Source organism: Clinocottus analis, unplaced genomic scaffold, assembly GCF_023055335.1.
Source record: "Clinocottus analis isolate CAN_PGR_092001 unplaced genomic scaffold, fCliAna1.0.p SCAF_17, whole genome shotgun sequence".
Classification (NCBI taxonomy): Eukaryota; Metazoa; Chordata; class Actinopteri; order Perciformes; family Cottidae; genus Clinocottus; species Clinocottus analis.
This window is the reverse complement of record NW_027175898.1, coordinates 15,297,282-15,322,239: the sequence shown is the minus strand read 5'-3', so window position 1 is coordinate 15,322,239 and position 24,958 is coordinate 15,297,282. Positions and strand designations below refer to the sequence as shown.

Here is a 24,958-nt window from a genome sequence, read left to right as displayed (position 1 = left end):
TTGTTTGACATTTTTGGAAAAATATATTTATTTGCTATTTGACGACACTAATCTCATGTCTTTAATGTCAATATAAAGCTACCATGAGCAGTTGGTTAGCTTAGCTTAGCATGAACAATGGAAACTGATGGAAACAATTAGCTGAAATCATCATTTTCATGTTAAATCTGGTGTGTTTAATCTGCACACAAACTGAAGCGTAAAAATAACAATTAGCCGTTTTACGCGGAGCTATTCATGCGACTTCTGCGGATTCTTGAGTAAGTTGTCCGAGAAATAGTCCATGCTATTGTTAAATGACTAACTGTTAGTTTTACACTTGTACAGATTAAACAAGACATGAAAAGATTTAATCAGTGAGCTTTAGAGGTGTTATCTTTGGACAGAGACATGCTAGCTGTTGCCCTGTTTTAAGTCGTTGTGCTAAGATAAGCTATCCAGCTGCTAGCGGTACAACTTCGTCAATCTTCTCTTGTTACTGCAAAGATCTCAAAGCCAACATGTTGCACTGTCTGAAGGTGTTTATAATTCATGTTTGAGTGGAGCAAAGAAGAATATTCCTGTTTTTATTCTCTGCAGGAGAGTCGGATCTACGCTGTGGCAAAGTCAGGAATGAGAGTCTCTGAGGCGAGTCCTGGAGCGAGGGGCCCCGGCCGAGGTGAGCATCTCCTCCTTCCCCAAACATCTACTTTTTCTTCTTCCTCCCTTTTATTTTGGGTGTGCTGCGGAGAGGAAGACAGCAGCTGTGTCTCACCCTGTGTGTGTCTGTCTGTGTAGAAGATGAGTAATTTACCGCGAGGCTACATGTCACTCAGCTAACGCTAAAGCTGCCGCGGTCGGTTTGGATCTGTCATTGCCGACCCCTTTGATGCCACTTCCTCTGGCCCCCCCCGAGGGCTCCACACACCTGTACAGGTGTTGGCTCCTCTTCCCCCTGTTCTTGTTCTTTTCTTTTTTTAAAGAGCATAACAGCGGTGAGGTTTAGAGGGGGTTGCCGTTTAATCGGCCGCGATGAAAGGACGCGGTCTGGCCGTAATTACTGCTTAGCTCTCGGGTCCCGACATCATCCGTTTCGTCAGGACGGAGACGCCGAAGGTTTGACAGCTCTCCCGACTATCGAGTTTCCTTGACTTCCATGGAAGATGGAGCCAAGTGGATGTTGTGGATTAAGTCACAGCTGACTCGGCGTATTCAGCCTCCTCTCGTGTTTGCGCCTGAAGGTGCATCTGTTGTTGGAGCGTTCGGCTCTCTGGCAGCATGAATATCATGGGAACCGCTCTGGAGAAGCATGGGGTCTTGCTTCAATTTGTTTATTCGGAAAGCTCACGTGTCATGCGATATGCATGTTTGTATTATGAAGGCTGATGTAGCGATGGTTGCTAACTTATAACGATACAATGTTGCCGATAAAAGAAGAAACAGTATTAATTTTATGAATAAAAACTTAAATTCTGCTACAGACCAGTGTAACCTCATGGTGGATTATGTTTCCTCTGTGTATTTTACATTACAGAGTGAGTTTACAGACTTCTAGCATTTTTCTATAACCGTCATTTGTGGCACTTGTTAATTAAAAGTGACATAATATAATCTAACTGTTGCTTCGGCCCTCTATCGACGTGTCCAAAAGTAAATGAACATGAAGTGCAATACATTCAGTCTTTCCCGTGTCTGTTGCAGGGTCCAACTTCCCTCAATATCCAGCGGCAGGTCCGTTCCCCCAGTTGATCTATAAGAACATCAACGTGCCCGTCTACACCACGCTGAAAGGGGTGAGCGCTTCCCTTTTGACGCAGCTTGTCGGCTTCGTCTGTGTTGTAAACATCACACCAGTTGTCATCTGAACTGCCATTTTATTATGTGTGTGTGTGTGTGTGTGTGTGTGTGTTTTTTGTTTTAGAAAGCCACTCAGATCAGCAGCGTTCCTCTCCCCGACGACGACTCCGGGTCGGAGGACGACAGCGGCTCTCTGGCCAGTTTACGGACCTCCGTCCTGTTGCCGGACAAGAAGGGCAGCGTCCCGGGGAGCCCGCGGGCCGCCAAGAGAGGTGAGCGCCACGCGTTAGAGCGGCGGTTCTCAAGCTGTGGGGCGCGACCCTCTAGTGGGGCGCGGAGGTATTACAGGTGGGGCGCAGGGGGGAGATGCAGTTTTTTTTATTAATCCCATAGTGGGGGGATTATTCTCTGCATTTTACCCATCATCCTTAGTAATGAAGGAGCTTTGTGCTGCTGTGACGCTCTGGGGCTTCAGTGCCTTGCTCAAGGACACTTCAACATGAAACTATGGGGAGAAAACAGGGATCCACTCGGCTTCCTTGGTCAAAATGAGTTATTTTTTTGCACATATATAACTTTATTTGCATTGTTTTAACAAAGTGATTGCACATTAGTTTTTGTCACATGGAGCAATCTGGTTTACTCAAAAAGGATTTCCATTTTCTTTAATCTATTAATTAAAAAAGCATTTTGCTTCCTCCAAAATGGGGCGTGACAGACAAAGTTTGATACCCACTGGCGTACAGCAACATACAAAACATGTATGATAAATGTCACCTTTCTGCCCCAACATTTACCGTCCCTGCAGAGAGAAGTGCAGCTTGTCTGCTCCTTGTATGATATGCAGCTGTGACGAGCTGCATTGTAAACGTGTAAAGTACCAGGATGCATTAGAATTGATTAACTCAAGTAGAAGTAGGTGACGCAGCTTAAGGGCCATCACTCAGTGGCGACAGATAACCACCACTCGATGCAAATGACCTGCTTGAATGCATTAACCATCGCGTACTGATGAGATCTAATCGTGATGTCAGAGTCTGGGTTTCCTATTTAAGAGCCTTCCCGTCTTGAATCTCTCTTGTTTTTGCTCCGCTGGCTCTAAATGAACTGTTCTTTCCTAGGTGTGTCCATGTCTTCCATCAGCTCAGAGAGCGATTATGCCATCCCTCCAGACGCCTACTCCCTGGACAGCGACTACTCCGAGCCGGAGCACAAAGTCCAGCGAACATCCTCCTATTCCTGCGAGAGCACCGGGCCCGTGAGTGGAGTCCTGCTCCTTTTTTTATTTATTAGCCGAGGCCTTTTTTTGGCCTTTTACTTCCTCGAGAGGTCACTTGTGTTTTAAAGGGCCCCTGTACTGTGTGTGTGTGTGTGTGTGTGTGTGTGTGTGTGTGTAGGAGATGCTGGAGAAGTCGGGCTACCTGCTGAAGATGGGCGGTCAGGTGAAAGCCTGGAAACGCCGCTGGTTCATCCTGAGGAATGGAGAGATCCTCTACTACAAATCTCCTGTGAGTGCGAGGCCGCTTCCTTCTAAGGTTTTGCTGTCGGCGCCGAAGACATTGCACGAATATTTCAAGCGCCTGTGCGTGCGTGTGTGTGTGTGTGTGTGTGTGTGTGTTTGTGCAAGATGGCTGCCGTCAAAAGCGGCCTCTGAACTTCTCACCACTAGCACCGCTGTCAGTCTTTTGACGTTTGCGATGGCGTTCATGATTGTAGTTTTTCACATAAATGAAGATTCTTCTGTGTGTGTGTGTGTGTGTGTGTGTGTGTGTGTTTTTCTTTCTCCCAGAGCGACGTGATCAGGAAACCTCAGGGTCAGATTGAGCTGAACTCGTCCTGCCGTATAGTTCGCGGAGAGGGAGCGCAGACGTTTCAAGTGAGTGGAAAACACGCCTGATATTCTGAGCCGAGGATTAACTTTGTGTGTTATCGCTCAGTGCACGTAGGCAACTGACACGGTAGCACATTTAATGAAAGATCTACAATCCAAAACCTGGATTCAAAATAGAAAAACAGTCGTTTGAGTGCAGATGCAGCGACACACACGCACACACACACACACACACATACTGCATCACCGTTACTGCATACCAGGAGCGGCTTAACATGACGTCAGGTATCGCGTCGGGCTGGAATGTTTTCCTGGCTCTCTCCGGCAGCTGATCCTGATCTCCTCTGACACGGCGATGTTATCTCAGTCGGGCTCTCGGCTTAGCATTTTTCCCATATTTCTCCCTTTTTTTTGTTCCCCCTGCGTCTCATCAGCTGATTACAGAGAAGAAGACCTTCTATCTGACCGCCGACTCGCCCAACATCCTGGAGGAGTGGATCCGGGTCCTGCAGAACATCCTCAAAGTCCAGGCCAGCAGCCCCGTCAACGTGGAGACCTCCACCAAGCCCACGGCCAGGGGCTGGCTCACAAAGGTCAGGAGACGGAGAAAAACGCAGAATATATATCCACACCGCTGGCGTCCGGAAGCTAAATGTGGAGCTACGCCGCTAGGGGAGAATCAGCATTATATCTTAGCATTAAGACTGGAAACAAATGGCAATCTTCCATCTCGTAGTATTTCTGTATATTATTAAATATTCAGAATATTTAGCAAATAAAACAAAACCTGAATAGTTATTTCTTTAAAGGAGTTTGATGCTCGATGCTTTAATATTTCACGAGGCCTCCAGCTAATTCATTTGAAGATCTGAGGGTTTTTGGGGGGTTTTGTTTCAATATAGAGAACAAAAAAGAGGTGAAAATATACTTTTTCTTTTAGAAGCTGGAACGAAGAAATGACTTAAACAATGAATAGAATATCAATATAGCTTTTTGCACAAACATTTACACGTATTTACTGAAACGATGCCCTTAATTGTGTAGATGTTTAACTTGCCGCGCTTCCATTGTGTAGATGAAAGAGCTGCAGGTTAGCCAGACTTCCCTCCTCAAGAGAGCGCTTGAAAGAGCTCGACGTCCTCTTTCAGACCGATGGAGACGTCTCTGTGGGCTGAGGAGGTTTTTGACGGAGCTCTTGAAGCAGATTCTTAAAAAACAACCGTCCTTCACGTTGGGACACGGCGGTGAGGCCGAGCTGCTGGAATGCTTGAGAGCTCCTTCCCTTCAAACCCTCCTCTCCTCCTCTCCTCGCCTCCTCTCCTTATCCGAGGCCCGTCGTCTGCTGCCGGGGGTTTAGACACTTAAACATCTGACGGGTGTGTGTGACGGCTCGCTGACAGATGACTGACAGCCCCGTGTCCTCGCGCCCAACGCCAAATCCCTCCCTGACCGCGTCGTCTTTGATCTGCTGGTTATGACGTGACCCCCCCCTCCCTCCTCCCCTCCCTTCCCCCCCCCCTCCCTCCTCCCTCCTCTCCGGGTCCAGACGGGGGCCGTTAACCCCTCGTGACCCCGATTTTAAGGGATGCACAGCTGGCTCGGTGTCGACGGCGTCCTTCAGTGGAAGCGCCGCTCCATTCACATTTTTTAAAACCGTCAGAAGGAAGTGATGTGGAGTTATCAGCGGCGTCAGACCGACTCTTCACATCTGGCAGAAGTTTACTTTGAAACATACTTTTTTTTTTTATATAATGATTTGCAAACTTGGGACATCTGCTGGTCCCAGAAGTGACGTCTGTCAAGCTTTTTGATCAGATTCAAGATGTTTTTACTGTGATATAACACACAGATAACAGTTATTCTATACAACGAAAAGCTGATTTTGCTCAAATGGTAAAAAATGAATAAAAAATAAAAAAGACAAAAATATGATAATAGTATTGCTATGATATGAGAAGATAAAATAATCCTTTATTAGTCCCTCAGTGGGGAAATTACAGGATTACAGCAGCATTGCTCACACTTAAATAAATATAAAAAATCAAGTAACATCAATAAACAGTAGAGCGGTAATAAAAAAAATTAAAAATTAACAGTAGAATAATATAAAAGATGTGTGTAAAGTACATAATGTTGACAAAATATGATAAAAGTATTGCTATGATATGATACAATACAATAATAATGTTGCTCATTGTTTCTTTTTACACTGTGCATTGCTACAACATTGCTACAATGTCACAGATAAAACAAAGAATACAAAGTATAGTTTTATATTTAATATGGTTCTATTAAAATCAGCCTTTGAATGTGTCCTGATACATTTCCTGATATTCTTCCAGGTGAAACACGGACACTCGAAGCTGTTGTGGTGCTCGCTGGTGGGAAAAGTCTTCTACTACTATCGCAATCAGGAAGACAAGGTTCGCATCTCTCCCTTCTCCTCACGCCTGCTTTTACTGCCGTCTTTTAACACCTCGCAAAACCCAGGCTCCTCCCTACGAAACGAGTGGCTTTTCACAAATTGAGCACGCAGGTGCTCACAGATGTTGCTCACGGGCACGAAAAAGAGTGTAATGAAGTCAATTTGGGATGATTTTGCTCTCTCTCAGTTGCCTCTGGGTCAGCTGCAGATCCGCGAGGCCTCGGTGAAGGAGGTGGATCGCTCCTGCGACTCGGATGAGGACTACGAGGCCGGCGGGCGAGGCTTCCTCTCCTCCCACTGCACGCTGGCCGTCCAGCCGAGGTACCAGAGTCCCACGTACATGCTCATCGGCACCAAGCAGGAGAAGGTGACGCCGCGTAACTCACGTAGTTCATCGATGTTTTCAATGTCAATTTCGATTCAGGGGATTCATTGCACATTTCCCCCCCACCACACACACACACACACACACACACACACACACACACACGCAGGACACGTGGCTGTATCACCTGACCGTGGCGGCGGGCAGCTGTGCGACCTTCAAAGTGGGCACGGAGAGCGAGCAGCTCATTGGGAAGCTGCTGGATGCAGATGGAGACCCAGGTGAGAAGATCCCTTATGCCCAGCAAATTATAACATGGCATTATTATTATTATTATTAGTTAATTAAAAGAGCTTGAAGATTGATTTTTAATGTACTTTGTGCTTTACTAACCCTTAAGAAGAGCCTAATGTAAGTTAGGAGTAACTGGTTACTTGTTTTTGTCCAGATTATTTAGTTTACGCAATAAAGCAGCGATAATTCATATGTTATTTATTTCGCAAACTGTTCCTTTTGTACATTTTATGAATATCTAAATTATCTAAAATTCTGACTCTAATTCTAAGAAAAAACTTGTAATTATTATTGTATTATTATTTTTATCTCTTTAACCCTGATGCGTTGAACAGTGATAGTTTTTTCTTAAAATGAATTTGGTGTTGGCCTAAAAGTCACACAAATTCACACAATAATAAAATACCTTTCAACGCGACCTCAACAATCTGGCATTTCATATTTTACTTGTTCTTTGACGCTGGAGATGCATTTGTAACACTCACAGCCGACTGAAAGGCTGAAGGCTTGCAAAGTCTCTCCATAAGCGGCCACAAGTGTACTCCGTCGCATGCTACATGCTACATGCTACATGCTACATGTTATTTGGATCCAGCGTTGTCCGACAGCCTTTAGTCTGCTCTGCAGACTGTGTTTACGAGCGGACCGCTGTGTGCGAATAACTCTCAGCTGTTGGGTCATTACGGCTTAGAAACTCAATCTTGTTTGTGTGTGTGTGCGCGTCCATGTCTGTGTGTGTGTGTGTGTGCGCTTCTTCCTTTCCCAGAGTCCTCCTTGTGGAGGAGCGAGGCCTTGAGCTTCTGTAAGGAGGGTCTGCGCTCGCCTCTCACCACGCTGCCCTCTGAAGCTCTGCAGACAGAAGCGCTCAAGCTTTTTAAGGTCAGCCTCTCCGCCCTCTTCCTGTCCTCTTCCACTTACTCTTCCCCTCTTCCTTTCATCCCTTTCTCCAAATCCATCCCCCTTTTTCTGTGCGGCTCTCACTGCGAGGGTCTGTTCAAGGCATCATCCCTCCTCCTCCTCCTCCTCCTGGATACGCACCGCGGCCTCCTTCCTCTCTTCCCTCCTGCCTCTGAAAGCGGATCAAAGGCTCGAGGACGATGGGCCCGGCTCATTAAAAAGTGTGGAAGAGAGATAATGGGCTTGATTATCTGCTCTGATTGAGGCTAACTGCTCCTCTGGTTTACGGCCAGTGTGAACGGGCCCCCCAAACCTCCACCCACCCTCTTTTAAAAGACCAGACATGGGAGGTCAGGGCCTTCGGAGAGAGAGTGGCAGCCGTGAAAATGAAAGCCACAAGATGGAGATGGAGATGGAGGGAGGAGGAGGAGGATCAGAGCAGAATGGGGGGACCTTGTAGGAAGATCCTTTTCCTCTCTTTTCAGCTCGGTAGCCCTTCATGGCGCCCACCCAGAGCCCCCCCCACCTTCCTCCTCCTCCTCCTCCCTCCTCCTCCACCACAGTCACCGCACTAAGGGATTGAAAGCTGAATGGATCGGCCGTCTCTTTGACCAGCCGGCCTTAAAAACCAGTCACAAACGCACAAAAGCAGCAGAGTGAATGGAGGTGACACGCTTTTCAAGTCCACGCTCCACTTCATGTCTTTGAAGTATTAATTAATCTGACAGGGATGATAAAAAAAAAATAATGTTGAATCGGTTGAAGACTGAGGAGTCTGAACAGGAAGTGCCCTCAACTTGCAATCTTTCTAATGGCCATGAGGGGGCGTGTCTTCGGGTTGCAAAAGATAAGTCAGTTCAGTCTTCTTCAACGCAGCATGACGTTCATTTAGTAAATTATGGTCACATTTTAAAGCAGGGTATGCTTTGGGGGCGTGGCTAGCTTGTGATTGACAGGTCACTACCACGGCGGAGTCGGATGTGGGAGTTGTGCACGTTGTTGTCGTCCATCTTTAACCCTTTCAGCTCATGAAAGTTAAGTGCGAAACATCTTAGATTGCCTTAAAATTGTCTTATTCAGTTGTACTTGGCTCCACCCTCTTTTTTTCTGGTTGCACAAGCGAGGTGACGGAAAAAAATGCCAAAAAAGCGTTCAAAAACAGCGGCGCGTAAACCCATGGACAAACATTGTCTACTTCTAATATACAGTCGATGGGTTAAAAGATCGTCTTCAACTGTCTCAGACAAGAGAGAAAATGAGAGATGAGGACAAAAGTTACATAAAATAATGACAAACATATCTGCTGACGTCATGCTATGTACTTGTTGTTGTTTTCTGGCCTGAACATAAACATCCTCTAGACTTCTTCGTGCCGCCTGTAGCCGTGTCGTCTCCAGTGTGTGTCTGCCTCCCCCTGGTGGCCGCGCAGTGCAACTGACCTGAGCGCCTCTCCTCCCTCTCCGCAGTCCTGCCAGCTCTTCATCAACGTGCTGGCCGAGTCCCCGTCCGTGGACTACCACACCTCGCTGGCCCAGAATGCATTGCAAGTGTGCCTGACGCACCCGGAGCTGCAGAACGAGGTGTACTGTCAGCTGATCAAGCAGACCAACCGCCGGACGCAACACAACTACTCCCTCACGCAGGTCGGCGCGCGGAGAGAAAGGGGAAAGAACGCAATACCGGGTTTAAAAAACAAATAAAATGGACGATCGTGTTCATGAACGCTTTCCTTCCTGCAGTGCTGGCAGCTGCTGTCTCTGTGTGTGGCTCTGTTCCTCCCTCAACAACATTTCCTCTGGTACCTGAGAGAGTACCTAGAACGCAACGCGGACACCAGGTGAGGAGCCCAACGGCTGCAGCTGATGCTCCGTCCAAAGTGACTCGAATCCGGTTATTTGGAGTCTTTTGAAGCTGTTTTGTGTGTCTTTGTAGACATGTAGTGTCTCTTCTCTGGTTATTTTTGCTTCTTTTTTTTGTCACAGTGAGTTTCTTTTTGTCTTTGCACACGTTTTGCATCTCTTTGTAGTTGTTTTATGTGCGTTTGTAGACACGTTGTGTCTCGTTTCTGGTTATTTTTGCTCTATTTTTTTGTGCATCTCTATGCAGTTGTTTCATTGCATCGTTTGCATCTCTCTTCCCCTTTTTCTCGTCGTACGCAGGAGCGAGGTGGGGAAGTTCGCCGTGTACTGCCAGCGGTCCGTGGAGCGAACGCTGCAGAACGGCGAGCGGGAGGCCAAACCTTCCCGCATGGAGATCGTCTCCATCCTGCTGAGGAACCCCTACCACCATTCGCTGCCCTTCAGCATCCCGGTCCACTTCATGAACCACACCTACCAGGTAGCGCGCCGTCTCACTCACGCTGCGTCCACCTCATAATCCTGTCTTATGGACGTCAATCTGAGCTTTTCTTTGCGACTCACTCACTGCAAAGGGAAGGCGTGCTCTGCCTAGAGGGAAGGAAACTTAACGGCAGCGTCAGTGTGTTCCTGCAGATGTGAGGAGACGGGCCGACGTTGCCACTTAAAGGCGATTAAAACATCAGCCGCCTGATTATTTCTGGCAAAAAAAACACCGAAAAAAAAGGGCCTCGCCGGTGATTTGCTAATCAAATAAATGCAATCAGGTTACTCTTGCGTGTGAGCTCTGTATTTCTAGCGTTTCCTGGGACATCGTCCTGCCTTCGTGGTAACTTTCCACAGTTGCAGTTCCAAGAGTTTTGCCGCCAACGAGCCCTAAAAACTCACAGATCACTGGACATGAAACAACAGAAAAATGACCTCCTGAAGGCTGTTTTTGGACTTCCTCGTGCGTCTGCATGGACGCCGGTCGGCCGGGTCTGGTTCCCGGTGCCTCTCGTCATTGATAATGACTTGTGTAACTTTCTTTTCTCCTCGTGTTAGGTGGTGGGGTTCGACGGCTCCACCACGGTGGAGGAGTTCCTCTACATGCTGAACCAGAGGATCGGCGTGAGGAAGCCTCAGCTGTCTGGGTTCGCGCTCTTCTCCGACGACCCGTCTGGCAAAGACCTGGAGCACTGGCTGCAGCTGTCAGCCAAGGTGAGAAGAGTCCGGGTGTCTCTGGGCAGAAGTGGACGGTAGCAAAAAAACCAAAAAAAAACCCGACAGGCCACAGAGGCTTCCGCGGTGCATTTATTCATATAATTTGTCTCGCATTACTTCATATTTCAGAGGCTCAAGCAGTTGGTCGCGAAGGATTATTTTGACAAATTAAGTTTGGTCAAACATTTTGGTGACTTTTTTTGGATTTTTAAATGCAAACCGAAAGCTTCACCCTGTAATATAATTCCACTCAATCATGATAAAAAGCGGAGTTTCCTGAAACTGGAACCGTTATGTTTAACCGGCCCACCAAAGGAAGTGAACACAAAGTATTTTATAACTCTGTCCAACAGCTGGAACAGCCTGCAGTGTGTACATATATATACATAAAATACGACTTCTATCCCTTTTGACAGATCTGTGATGTCATTTCCAAATGGGAGCAGGCCCTGAAAGAGTTGCATCCTGGGAAAACCGAGGGCACGCGCATCGTGCGTCTCACGTACAAGAGCAGGTAGGATTTCCTCCGTCGCATCTGAGCTTTGCAAAAACACACATTACCTCATTATCCTCCATTATGCGGTCGCACTCATTCGTCTGAACTTGCATCACACGAGAATAGAGGGTGATGTCGTGATGCGTGTTTACGCAGGGATCCGTGTGTGTGTGTGTGTGTGTGTGTGTGTGTGTGTGTGTGTGTGTGTGTTTGTGGAAGTCCCAGCCTCTGCCGGGAAAAAAATCATGACGACGCTCTTCTTTTTTTTTTTGTCGTTTGTTCTCATTCGTGCTGGCACAGGTTGTGTTTCAGATCTCAGGTGAAAGGACAGACGGACCGAGAGCGCCTCCTGCTGGCGTACCAGCTGAACGACGAGGTCCAGCGAGGCCACTTCCCCGTGAACAAAGAGCTGGCTCTCGAGGTGGCCGCCCTCATGGCGCAGGTTCGTGCAGATTAATGCGAATTTAGGACGAAGAGAAAAAACACTAGATGTTTTTTTTAAACTCTCTCGTCCTGATCCCTCCTCTCTTCTTTCATCGGCCTTCCAGGTGGAATACGGCGACTTGGAGAAACCGCTTTACTTCTGTCCGCCCGGCTCCCCTCAGCCTAAATCTCAGCTGATGCTCCTGCAGGCGTTGGAGCGCTTCTGCCCCAAACGCTACAAACAGGACTGCAGCTCGGAGCAGCTCAGGTGAAAACTAAAAAACTAAAAAAACTACTCGCTGAACCAGAGAACCGTCTGTCCTCGTGCAGAATTGTTTGTCGGACTTCATTCATACATCAAACGCAGTAATTTAATTTTGTCGTGAACTGATCAGACACAACCGCTGCAGGATGTTCTCGTCTGATGAGATTTCCACGTTAACCAATGTTCCCCTTCTCCTCCTCCTCCTCGTCTTCCTCCTCCTGTCAGAGACCTCACTGAGCGTCTGGCCACTAAGTGGTCTCTGCTACGTGGGTGCAGTGCACCCGAGTGTGTGAGAATATACCTGACTGTGGCTCGCAAGTGGCCCCTATTTGGAGCCAAACTCTTCAGTGCGAAGGTAAGGTGGAAAAAAAAAGAGTCTCTTTTGCTTTGTGTTTAATGTATAACTTCATGCAGGCTGCAGGCTGCTGGGGGGCAAATTCACTCCTTAGTTTGGAGCCTGTATTGAAAACAAGCACGCACCCCTAAGCCCCCATCCATCAAGCTCTCAAAGACCAGCTCCAGACCGAGAAGAAGACCCAGAGAGGGAAGCCTCTGTGTTTACGCGACACCTGTAACACGACCTTCTTCTCTTTTGTTTCCCTTGTCCACAGCCGCTCCCCCCCTCCCCTGTCGAGCAGAGCCAGGTGTGGCTGGCGGTCAATGAAGATGGATTGTGCGTGCTGGACTACGCGATGGTTGGTTTCGAACAGAATACCTCCGGTCGACACTTATCTCTAGAGATCCATGCACATTTTATAGAGCGTGCGTCCCACTCTTTATGTAACTGCAGTGCCGGGCAAACAGCTGCAGAGCTTTTTTTTGTCTGGAAAGAGTTTTTCTATTCTGCGGCGGTTCAAAACCCCCAGAAATCCACAGGAAAATAAAACAAGCCAGGCCTCAGAGTTTACCGTCCTTGACCCTTGACAGACATGTAAACCACGCTATATAGCGCGAGCTCTGTAATTTTCTGCGGCCTGCCTGGATCCATTTCACTTCTTGGTCTGGCGGCGATGCTGTTGCTCGTGCGCTTTCATGAAAGTCTTTGAGAGAGAGAGAGAGAGGAAAAAGGAAGTAAAAAAATCACAAGAACTCTCTGGATGTAATGTCACGCTTCTTTACACTCAATTTGCCCTTCAAAAAAAAAAGAAGCGGAAAACCAAAACGATTTCCCAAAAGAAGTCCGCGCTCTATTTTGGTAGCAGCAATAAAAATCGGAGCGTGCTCCCTGTTTATGTCGCTGCACAGTTTCACACTGGCAATGTCCTTCCTTCCTTCCTTCCTTCCTTCCTCAGCACACGCTGGTCACACACTCCTACCAGTCTGTCATTACCTTCGGTGGCTGCTGTGAGGATTTCATGGTGGTGACAAGCCAGCAGAAGGAGTCTGGAGGCGGGAAGAAGAGCGTGGAGAAGCAGGTCTTTGAGATGGCGAAGCCAAAGGTGAGTGTGGCGTCACATCACCTGTTTACCTGTCTGTAACGAGATTGAACCATTGAACAAAGTGTGGAACATAAATGCCTGAACATTTCCACCTGAGACTTTCTCGCCTGTCATTTAGTCAGATGATGGAAAGCAGGAATCCTAAACCGGGATACTGGAAATATTGTGAAGTAGCTCAACTAAAAAAACTAAAACAAAGAAAGAAAAATCAGGATTTGACTAGAAAATAGTCAGCTATAACCTGAACAGGATGTTAAAGAACTGCAAATCAAATATGAAACACATCTTGTAACATTATTCACTTTTATGTACTGTAAAAGTCGGGTTACAAGCTGCTACTACCTTCGGTGGTTGTCCCGTGCTAGCTCCCCGCTGTAGCCAGCTAGCGCTGCTGCTAGTTCCCCGCTAGCTCCCCGACAACCAGCGAAGATAGCGGGACCAGCCCCGGCTTGACCGCCCGACTTGGGCAGAGGTGACACAGGCAGTGGCAGTAGCAGCTAGCGGGGAGCTAGCAGCAGCGCTAGCTTTCGGCCGTGGGGAGCTAACAGCAGCGGGGAGCTCGCAGAGGCGCTAGCTGGCTACAGTGGGGAGCTAGCTGGCTACAGCGGGGACACCCACCGAAGGCGGTAGCGGCTTGTAACCCGATTTCGTCTGTTTTTAACAGTGTCAAATAGCATGTTGTGTCAAAATGTCGGTAACCACTCATGTAAATCGCCGGCAGCCGAGGCGTAAAGGGAATGCGGGTCGATGGGTCGAGTGTTCCAGGTGTTGAGGTCGTATAAAGGTTGTTCCTCCATGGGGCTTTAACACAGAGTCACGTTACAACCGTGAGGTGAAGCTCACGAGAGGAACTCTGATGGTCCACAGTGAGCCTCCAGCTCCCCAGGATCCAATGAAACCTCACGTAGCACGACGCTAACCGCCTGATCTCTTGTCTCAGATCCTGGAGCTGACTCTGCTCATGGCCAGCTACATCAACCACTGGAACCCCAGCCTCCCGTCGGCCTCGCCGCCGCTGCCGCCGCTCGGCCCCTGGGACGTGGACAGCAAACACTTCCCCGCCATGAACTACACCACCAAGGGCCCCACGCTACTGTGAATGAACTGCAGGGAGGCCTGAAGACGAAGCGCTAGTGTTGGGTTGCAGGAGATTTTTCTTTTTTTTTTTTTTTAAACTCTAATTTAGATTTAGAAAGGTCAGGATCAGGTCTTGTGAGACTATTTATTTCTACAACAAAAGAGTGTTTCAACTCGTGCTCTCTTTAGTTAAGGGTTCAAATTCCTTGAAACGCAGACGTGGTCTGAGGACATTTTCACTACCTGCAGCGGGATCCTGTTGTATCTGCCTTCATGCTAATGTTCATGTTCGCCAGACCTCTTTTCTGCCTTGAGAGAGCTGGTTTGACTGGAATACGATGTTTGCGTGTGTGTGTTTGCGTGTGTGTGTTTGCGTGTGTGTGTGTGTGTGTGTGTGTGTGTGTGTGTGTGTGTGTGTGTGTGTGTGTGTGTGTGTCGCTCGTACTTGACAATAAAGCAGCGTTTAAATTCCTTCATGAGGTACTGTGCAATTAGAAAGGGACCGCTATGGCACGTGATTTATTTTTACTTTTTAAGCATCTTCGTTTTATATAACCCATAGTGAAGATTTAGAGCTGCAATGAACACTTTTTAAAAAAAAATTATAGATTAATCTGATGATCATTTTCTCTATTAATTGATGAATTTCGTTGACATCCATTTAAAGATATTAAAAGTTACCGTGAGGAACGTTTGATCTGGTTCTGAAACCGTCTCAATTTGATCCCGATACCTCGACATCATCGCTGTGGTTTCTATGTCGTTATTTCATCACACAATCGGATGCGTGTTCACCAGAAACTCCTCAGCTCCAGAGCTTCATCCTCGCTGATCCGCTGGGAGCAAACGCTCACACCAGGCTGTGTTTCTGGGCCCGGGAGGAACCAGAACCAGGACTGAGCTGGAAACACGACCGCTGTTGTCCACCAGGAGCGCCAAAATCCTCACGAAACGAAAAGTTCCTTGTTGAAGCTTTCAGTTTAACTTGAAGGCAAATATTAACATTTAAACAGCTGGAACCACTAAGTTATGCTTTAAAAAAAGACTAAATTATCAAAAACAACAACTGATCAATTAACCAATTAATAACCCTGATACAGTTTGGTTTTCCTCATAAAGAGTGCCGGGCTGATTTTACCCTATCAAAATAAAAGTCCTTTATCTAAGGAGCCTTTTGTAATCCATTTTATTTTTTAAAAATCATAATATTTAGCTCACTTTTCTAGGCCAAATAAAGGTGAAGTGTGTGATCTGCTATTGGTGTGACGTTACTGAGGTACACAACAACACAATGTGGTGTGAAAGGTGTGTAACGGTGACTGTATGTGTTGAGTGCGTGGAAGTTGAGCGGTGCAACGAGTTCCTGTGTCAACATATTATACATTCAGCGTATTCATAATTCATGCAGTGTTTTAATAATCAACCAACAAAAGGAGAGGACACATGAAAGGAAAAAGACTTGAACTGTTTTGGATCAAACCACTGTCGTGTCCGTACTAGTTATTTATTTTTACTCCCATTGTTTTTGCTCACGACTGTCACGTTTATGTTGGAAAACGTGCAGTTTCCTTTCTGTAGCGGAGTAATTTAAGAGTTTGGATATTTGTCCTGTGTGTGTTTGAGAGACGGTGACTTTGTGTTTGTGTGACGCTCGAATAAACGGTACAATGCTGAGTTCCTGTGTGTTTCCTTCATATAATCTAGTACATAAAAAATATGCATAAACATAAAAAGAGCTTCAATTTCAACATGCTGCTTAGAGGGTTGATCATGTAAATCAATATCGTGATATTTATAAAGGAAATATAAACTTATTGACGTAATGTAAACTTGTATATTAAATATATTAAAATTATGGTCCACATTGAAAGTTTTGGGGTTCAAGTTTGCTCTGAAACTTTTTTTTCAATCATACTTCTACATTTTAACTTCATTTATTTGCTAAAATGCAGAACTTTGGAGTGTTATGTAATATATTATTACTTTTACTTCATTAAAAGACACTGAATACATGTTTCACCCCCGATACGTAACAAATATAAAACGAATAATTTCTGCCGTTTCGCTTCATTTCCGCTGTTTTTTTTTAAAATAGTAAATCTTGAAAGTCTCAAAAATACCGACTGTGCTTGAACGCATCGATCACTTTCCATGTCTTTCCCTCACTTAACATGTCGCCTGTGAGTGTTCATCCATTCAGGAAACAGGGTTCAAGCAACACTGACAAAACTCACACTTTAGTCAAAGCTCAGCTTGAAAAGAAAGCAATTTTTATTCCTCCGACCCCTTCTTCTCTCATGCAACGCCTCCATGAATACACACTCTGCTGGTTGCACGAATACACACTCTGCTGGTTGCACGAATACACACTCTGCTGGTTGCACGAATACACACTCTGCTGGTTGCACGAATACACACTCTGCTGGTTGCACGAATACACACTCTGCTGGTTGCGGCCCAGTCCAGGAGATGTTTTACTGGCGGCCGGCCTGCCGGACTGGGAGCCGTTCTGCTTTCTCTGAACCGAAGGGGGTCAGCGTGGTAATGGCGTTTTCCTGCCAGCGTACACGCTGTAAATCCAACATGTTTTCATAGCTTTTCTGGAGCTCTACTTGTTCCAGAGCTGCTCTTTCACTAAATGAAACGCTCGTTTCAGGGCTCACTGCGGAAGCTCTGCAATGCCTTCACTGCTCATCGAAAAAGAAAACAATTATCATTTATTAGGGCTCTGGCCACATGCTTTATTAAAGTTTTAATTGAATTCAGGGTAAAAGATTCCAGTGTTGTTGAATAGATGGACATGTTGTTACTGGCCGGCTGTAACTCATAAACCAATGTGTATGCTATATGAGTTATGAAGTCAAAAAACAGAATATATGAGTGTGTGTACATACTGTATGTGCAGTTTACAGCTTATTCTAAATAATAAAAGCCTTTTCATACTTATAAATGTGACTGCCGCTGTAATTTCAGGACTGAAACTAACAATACATTTCATTATTGATTAATATTCCTATTATTTCCTATGAATTTGTTATTTTTTTAATATAAATACATATTGTAATTGCTTGATATTAACCAACAGTACATTTAACAGCTTATGTGTGTATTTTTTTTTAATCGCGTCAACTAGATACTGCAAACGTGTTAATGTGCCAAATCTGGCACATTAACATGAAGTGCTTATGTTAATAATGTCTATTGTCCTTAAATAAACATAATTAGGCGGTTATGTCTAAAACAAATCACTGTATTGATAGATTGACAATGTTGAGTTGTATTTGAGTAAATGTACTGTTACTTTAAAATAACAATAACTATTTGATTATCAATGAACATTTACTGCAGATTTTCTCCATCAAATTGAATGAACTGACCATTAATTTCATCTTAACTGTATTTTGTTCAGGGATTCTACAAACGCTGACTCAGCTTAATTCAGGATTTCTCCCATTGACCAAACTTGCACACATTAAAGCCTTTAACCTCGTCCATAAAATCAGTTTGTAATGTTTTTTGGCAGATGAAGTGACGCTAACGGTTTGTTCCAGTTCCTCTTGTACTTCAGCTATAAACAATTTTTAAAAAAAGCTACTGAAACATAAAAAGTCTGTGGTGTCGCATGTCAAAGTACAGCAAGTCCTTCTGTGTTTACGGACGCGGTTTCAGATGTTTGAGTCCCGGCAGGAAACCTCATGTTCTCACACAACATTTGACCACTAAAGGATCAGGAAAAGTATATTTAAAACACGGGTTTAACGTTTTATGATCTCGTGAGACAATGTTTGTATCTGGTCAGGAGTTGGTTTATGTATTTCAGTCGTCGTCTATTAATATGACGGATGTATTGGCAGCAAACACTCAAGTAGCTCCTGAAATTAACTAATAAATTGATTCATCGTCGATTATATTTGGGTTACGAACTGAATACGTTCAATTCCGCAATGTCACCTTGGACTCTATTGGGCGTCACACACAGTAAATCCAAACATTCATCAGCCATGAAAATAATCCAGAGTTGAGACGCGCAAACAACAGCTCTCATTCCATACTGTCAGGATAATCTCTTCAGATGGATTGTCAAAAGTTAGATCTTGGGTGGGGTATCATTTCAAACATAAACAAAGACTTATTATAATTTGGTGAATCACAATCATTAACTTGCTGGAACCTGCTGCAACCGGATTAACCAGTTCAACCCCCTGGTTGTACTCTGCTACACTCTCCAGTGGCTTTAATGCATAATATACACATTGAACATAGTTATAAAACAATAACCACGCCCATAATGTGCAATTATTATGTCCAAATTAACTCTTTATGCGGTTTGTTCTCCTCATATCGGCGTGCAGAAACTGGGTCAGTCTGTATTGACAATATTTAACCGTTTTCACGGCTGTGAGGCGCTGGAAGGGTAGACCTGAAGCGGCAGGGTTGTTTTGAGTGTGTGTGTGTGTGTGTGTGTGTGCTGGTAATTGATTCCATATTAGCCAGAGAGCTCTCGGAGAGAGATATCTTGCAGCCACAGAGAGACTCCTCTGAAGCCCGCGGGACTAGATAACTGAACCGCCTCTCCAGCGCGCAGCAGCACGGGTACGTCGGCTGTCCAGCGGCGCGCGAGTCTTATTACATAATGTAACGCGGGGGCTGCAAAAGAAAGAAGAAAACCTCACTTGTAGCGGGGTTTCTGACGTGTGTGCGTGTGTGTGTGTTTTGGTAGGACACATTGGAGGAGGAGGAGAAGAAGAAGAAGAAACAAAAATGACAACCCAAAAGCCGACGAGCATGCTCCGCGAAGCGTCTCACCAGATTATCGCCGGCGGATCCGCGGGTGAGTTAAAACAATAGTTTCACTTCTGCTACTTCACGCGACCCGAGTCCGCGTTGTGCAACAGTTCAAAAAAAAGGGAGTGTGCACGATGCTACGTGTGTGTGTAGCAGCGGTTACCGGTTGAACACAGCCGAAGGAAACGCGGTGACTTTCGACCCGCGAGCGCGGTGACGTTAGGCCTACGGAAAGGTCGTTAGCAGCACGCGCGTGGCTAATCAACAACCGTGTAAAAGTCACCTTTTTGAAGCTTCAAAGATAGTACATGTGACCAAGATGGTTCACACGCTGGATAACGGAAGAACTCGCAGAGCAGGAAGTGAGTTGGCGCATGCGTAAAGCCGTCTCGTCGTGTCACGACCGTTATGATTGAGTTTTATTTAACCTTTACTACCAGCAATTGAATGCAAGTATGAGTTACATGAGTACTGCACTTTGGTCCACATTTGGAGACACATTTGGGATTATCTGAAGGATGATGTGTTCTTTTATGGGTTGAGGAAACTTAATAAACTCTTTAAAAAGCCTCCTGGATCAGCTGCGAAGCTAAAAACAAAGCTATTTTTTTCTGAGCTGATGAAAAAGTGACTTTTTAAAAAAAAAAAATGTGGTTCTCACAAGACAAAAACTGATGATAATCTTATTGGATGTGATGCATCGCTGTGGATTAGTAACCAAACAGCGTATAAAATAGTGAAAATCAACACAACCATCAACATCTACTCCAGTAAAATACAACATTTGATATAATGCAGCGGTAATATTAATCCAAAGACATCAAATATCATAGTTACACTGACAGGGAACATTTCACTAAACAATGTTCACTTTTGACACTTTAAGTACATCTTGCTGATAAAAGTTACTCACTTTTACTTCAGTGAGGTTTTGAATTTCAAGTGTTTTCTATGATGTCTTTGCTGTTGTTGCTTTGTAAAGGGTCAGAAGACTTCTTCCACCTCTGGTTGCAAAGAAATTATGTTCACGATCATTTAAAAAAAAGTAGAAAAACCTTTTATTAAGTGACATTGAGTGTTTACAATACATCTTGAAGGGTTTGAGCTTTCATATTGTCATCATCTTGGCAAAGTGGACTCACCTCATGTGCTCCCGGCCCTCCAGGGTTAGCGTCACGATGACGGGGTTAAATCCCCTGAGAGCCGGCTAAAAGCGCCAGAAGTTGCCAGTTTGAAACTGTGCTAACGTGAACAGTTTAACATCCTAGAACATAAACAGTAGTCATGTGTTACATTTGACATTTAGCCCAACGCTACAGAAGTGTCAACTTGTCGCCCTCCACTTGTTCCCTGTCCACTTGAACTCTTCAAGAGAAGTGCAGTGTGGCTGGTTTAGCCCCGGGCTAAGATTAACCCCGGGTTAACTGTGTGTGTGTGTGTGTGTGAATAGGGGCTACGCTATCCGCTGGTCCAGGTGTGAAAAGCGTAAAAAAAAACGTGTATATATATACAATGTAAAAAGTATATTTTCTTTTAATTAAAGGAGTCTGCGAACTACCTAAAAGGTATTACGTTAAAGCAGTGGAGTAAAATGTCCAAATATTTTAATTTGAATGCAAGTTTTAGGAGAAACCAAACGTGGGGAAAAAAGAGATTATTGGGAAATGTTAGATGTGTGTCATTTATATAAAAACAAAATGATCACTCGTGGTCATAATGATTGTTCTGCCAGAATAAACAAGTTAACAGACGTCCCCCTGGGGACGAATGAAGTCTCTATCTTTCTATCTATCATCTATTTTACGCTCCGTGAACATAACGACTCGCTTAAGCACCTTTCATGTAAACATGGCCGCTACCTGAGGCTCGCTTTTTGTGAGTCACCTCTCCGCTCGATAATTATCCACTTGGATACAAATCAGATGAAAGTGCAGACTGTTCCAGACGCATCAAACCTGGCGTTTTAACTGAGGAACCTGTCCGTGACGTCATTCCAGGTCCAAGAGGCCGTATCGAGCTTAGCCCCGCCTCCTTGCCTCTAACCAGGAAGTGAGCAGAAGTCATGCCTCTTGCGTATTTTCTCTCCTTTGCACGTTTAACCTGAAAAAAGAGTCTCAACCCAGACTGCTGGCTGGAGGGATTACGCAACACAGAGGACACGTTGTCAACTCGTGTGTTAATGGAGCAAAAGTCCTGACAAGACAAGCTGTGGGGGCGGAAAACCCACCAAAAAACGTCTTCAGAGATGGAAAAAAAACACATTCCTGGAAATGTTACTTTTATTTTGAAGGACGTTTTGTGCCAGAAAAGCTGTGTCCTCCATTTAATCCAGTATATGCTCTACTAAAAACCAACATGATCCCACCTACTGAAGTACAGTAATGACGCCGCACACATTATGAGGTCTTTAAGACAAATTATCTTGTGAAACAACACGCACCAAACCATTATTGTGAAGCACTAAATGTGTGGAAAGAGTGTTAACGTGCAGTTTAAATCTCATGTCAGGGGAAGTAGTCCTGGACTGGTTTGTGACTTGTGAGGAATTTGCATATAAAGTCTCATTTTATGCAAATGATCTGTCTTAAATATTTATCAGCGTTTTGAGAAAATGTCAACAGACACAGAAGGAGAAAGTCGATTGCGTGTGAAGATATGAGATTTATCTTTTGTCATGCACGCCGAGTTAAAACCAAGTCAAGGTTGGTAGTTAATCATTGTACATTCCTCAAGGTTAAAATAAGCGGTTGTGAAAAGATATATGGACTCGTACTTTCTGCTGCTGTCGGAGGTTTTGCAGGTTTAAACCTTTTCATATGTAATTATCTCTCCTTCATTAACTGTGTGTGTGTGTGTGTGTGTGTGTGTGTGTGTGTGTCTCTCTGTGTGTGTGTGTGTGTGTGTGTGTGTGTGTGTGTGTGTTTGTGTGAAAATCAAACAAAAATCCCTCCTGTTAGAAACAGTTTTTAAAAAGAATTCAAAGATTTTCCTTGGTTAAATTCCTTGCTGTTCATGAAGCAACACAGCAGGAAATGCACCCTAAATATGAAGAAGTGTGTGTGTGTGTGTGTCTGTGTGTGTGTGTGTGTTGCAGCTGCTCAGTAAATATTGCGTAAATGTGTGTTGCAATCTACAACAAGAATGCAAAATCCAGTTTGTTGTGTTTGTAAAAGCCTCTTGCTGATGTGCATTGTATCTCATATTTGCTGACTCATCATCTCTGATGGTCAGTCACCTAAACGCTGCCGCTGCTGCTGCTGCTGCTGCTGCTGCTGCTGCTGCCGCTGCTGCTGCTCGTCTGTGACAGTTTTCCTGTCGAGCATCACATGTTCAGTGAGGAAAACACAACCTGTTCCTTTTTGTCTTACCTATTTGTGAACAGGCGAGGAGACAAACGCATCCGACGAGCCGACGGGTCGACCCGTGAGAGGATCAAGAGCCGGTTTCTGTTTTTTTCCTCTCCAGCTGGAAACAATACGGACCACAAAACTCTTTCCTCATGTTTTATCCCTCGGGGTCGTTGCTGCGCTCACTCGCTTCGTTTATCCAAAAATATTCGGTCCGGATTGACCAGAGTCAGTTTTAGGAATACATCGTTTTCATCTTCCTACATCACCGTAACACAAAGCACATCGTTACATTAGAGTCGCCAGAGTTATACATTTAGCCAAATACATGCACCCTTTGAAACATAAGTGTGTTATTAGTGATGTCGTCTGACTTCACATGTCTAGATTTCACTTCACAAACGGTTAAATGTGCATTTTTTTTTAACATCATAACTGCACAAAGTGACAATGCTGACTCACTGCAGACGTCTCCTCCTCTCCAGGACACTTTGTTCTCTTCTTGTTCTTCGTTGCCAAACACATTCCCGGCCTTAAAGCAGCTCCTCCTGCACTTCTGCTGGATCTCCGCTCTCTTTTATGAACTCTCTTTCGCTTGCGTCTCTTGTGAAAACGTTGCTGATAGTTGCCGTCTGCCCGTTCGGGGGTTTATGGGGTTGTTTCAAAATGTGACGTCTTTTGTTGTTGCAGTTCCTGCGGCTACTAAAAGACGGTTATATCCCTTTAATGGAGGTTCTACTTGTTAAAAGGATAGTTCAGGGCTTTTTTTAAAGTTGGGTTATATGAGGTGTTTGTATAGTCGTGACATTTCAGACGCTAGATGGCGGTCAGCAACTGATTTTAGCCACCTAAAAGAATCAATGTCCCTTTAAATGTGCACTTTATTTAGAATATTTTCACCACTTTCTCTTGTCAACGCTCTCCTCAAGGCCTCAAGACCCCTTCGAGGAACACTCAGGCGTTGTTGTGTGTTCACCGCCGCCTCCATCGGCAGGTTTGTTCGTGTCGCTGTGTGACTTTGCTGTTTGTATAGGGTCAGTTGTGACTCAGCAAAGACACACAAAGACACCGACAACTCGTGTCCTGAGAGGTGAAACGACTGTTTGAAGACGACACAGGTGAAGCTTTCACTTCCCAGCCGCCTCACGGCGAAGTACAATGTTCTTAACGGATGTTGTGTGTTTGTTAAAGCTTTTCTTTTAGGTGCACGGCTAACATACGTAGCGCAGTACACGGATTAGCTTCCATGCTGACACACTGGCTCCAAAGTATCCTGTTAACGTATCATTATCTACTTCTGATGCATGTGACACCCGGCGTTAAGAGTCCTCTCCTCTCTCACGCACTTAAAGTTAACAGCGTACTCGTTTTTTTTACTGCTCCGAGAACTCAAAAGCTTCTTTAAACACACTTTTTGCAGGATATTCCAGCAGGATGACTTTCCAAAAGTCCAATATTTACCTCGTTCACGCCAACGCTCTGCTCTCATACGATGGATTATTTAAGAAAGAACTAACTCCCAACGGTAGTAGCGTATCGTTCTGCCTGCATTGTCATCATTCGTGTGTGTGTTTGTGTTTTTGTGTGTAGTTCGGATCACTTCAGGAATGCCGGATCTGTGCGTGCTGGTTGGATGAACTTCTTTTTTTTCACGCCGTCAACTAATTAAGAAGCACTCGGGGTTTCGCGATGTGCCGTATTGCCCCGCCCCCTTTTCTCCCCTCACGAGCCCCCCGGGGTTCGGACCACCGGGCTGCCCTGACCCTCTGACCCGAGGCCGAGGGACTCTCTCTCTCTCTCTCTCTCTCTCTCTCTCTCGTCTGTCCTTCGCCAGCAGTGATGGGACGGAGGCTTGAACCGACCTCGGTGTTTTTCCACGCCCTCTTGCTGCCTCCAGAGATTGTGTGTGTGTGTGTGTTTTTTTTTGTGTGTTTTCATCCCGATTCAGCGTTTACGAGGATGGAGACAGACTTACGGTGCGAGCGGTTCGTCGAGACCGTAAATTAAATGTGAATTCAGGGGAGAACGCTGCATTTTTGGCATTTTTGTGTGGGACGCCTGGTGGAATGCAGATTTTTATGATATTACACGCATTTTTCTGCGAGCATGTTTCTGAGGTGAAACGATTCGACGATCGCTAAGTTTACGTCGAGTTCCAGTTTCCCACAACTGATCTGTCTTGTGTCAGTGATTCCCAACCGGGGAGGTCAGGACCCCTCCAGAGGGTAATAATGCATTATAGACAGTCTTTGCATTTTGTTTTCGTAAAAAAATGTAAAAGGTGCGTCTCATTTGGTTTGGAGATCGACTAACTTGTAAAACCGCCGGCGTTCACCACAAAACATCGCTTTATTTAAATACATCACAAGCAAAAATGACAAAAAATGGCAAATGTAAAAGTATTTATATGATTTAGATGTGTCAAAATTGCCAGACCTCCCTCTGGGATCCTAAACCCTCTGAGACCCTTTAGGACCCTGAACCCTCTGGGCCCCTGAACCCTTTAGGACCCTGAACCC

General features: G+C 45.2%; 2 protein-coding genes across 2 annotated transcripts in view; both read left to right on the top strand.

Annotated features, from left to right (window-relative positions):
* Window positions 1–15,981, top strand: part of plekhh1 (pleckstrin homology domain containing, family H (with MyTH4 domain) member 1) — a 33,786-nt gene extending 17,805 nt beyond the window's left edge. Inside the window, exons 9-30 of the mRNA XM_068581056.1 lie at window positions 580–658; window positions 1,681–1,772; window positions 1,901–2,048; window positions 2,898–3,034; window positions 3,174–3,284; window positions 3,566–3,652; window positions 4,042–4,200; window positions 5,950–6,030; window positions 6,220–6,399; window positions 6,527–6,638; window positions 7,418–7,530; window positions 9,015–9,191; window positions 9,288–9,385; window positions 9,708–9,885; window positions 10,449–10,604; window positions 11,024–11,121; window positions 11,404–11,545; window positions 11,652–11,794; window positions 12,017–12,146; window positions 12,403–12,486; window positions 13,084–13,230; window positions 14,171–15,981. Of these exons, the coding sequence (XP_068437157.1) occupies window positions 580–658; window positions 1,681–1,772; window positions 1,901–2,048; window positions 2,898–3,034; window positions 3,174–3,284; window positions 3,566–3,652; window positions 4,042–4,200; window positions 5,950–6,030; window positions 6,220–6,399; window positions 6,527–6,638; window positions 7,418–7,530; window positions 9,015–9,191; window positions 9,288–9,385; window positions 9,708–9,885; window positions 10,449–10,604; window positions 11,024–11,121; window positions 11,404–11,545; window positions 11,652–11,794; window positions 12,017–12,146; window positions 12,403–12,486; window positions 13,084–13,230; window positions 14,171–14,329 (2,811 nt within the window). The 3' untranslated portion in view covers window positions 14,330–15,981. The remainder of the gene's footprint in view (window positions 1–579; window positions 659–1,680; window positions 1,773–1,900; window positions 2,049–2,897; window positions 3,035–3,173; window positions 3,285–3,565; window positions 3,653–4,041; window positions 4,201–5,949; window positions 6,031–6,219; window positions 6,400–6,526; window positions 6,639–7,417; window positions 7,531–9,014; window positions 9,192–9,287; window positions 9,386–9,707; window positions 9,886–10,448; window positions 10,605–11,023; window positions 11,122–11,403; window positions 11,546–11,651; window positions 11,795–12,016; window positions 12,147–12,402; window positions 12,487–13,083; window positions 13,231–14,170) is intronic.
* A 2,658-nt stretch (window positions 15,982–18,639) lies between these two features.
* slc25a21 (solute carrier family 25 member 21) overlaps window positions 18,640–24,958 on the top strand; it is an 83,173-nt gene continuing 76,854 nt past the window's right edge. The window contains exons 1-2 of the mRNA XM_068580431.1: window positions 18,640–18,900; window positions 19,028–19,138. Of these exons, the coding sequence (XP_068436532.1) occupies window positions 19,069–19,138 (70 nt within the window). The 5' untranslated portion in view covers window positions 18,640–18,900; window positions 19,028–19,068. The remainder of the gene's footprint in view (window positions 18,901–19,027; window positions 19,139–24,958) is intronic.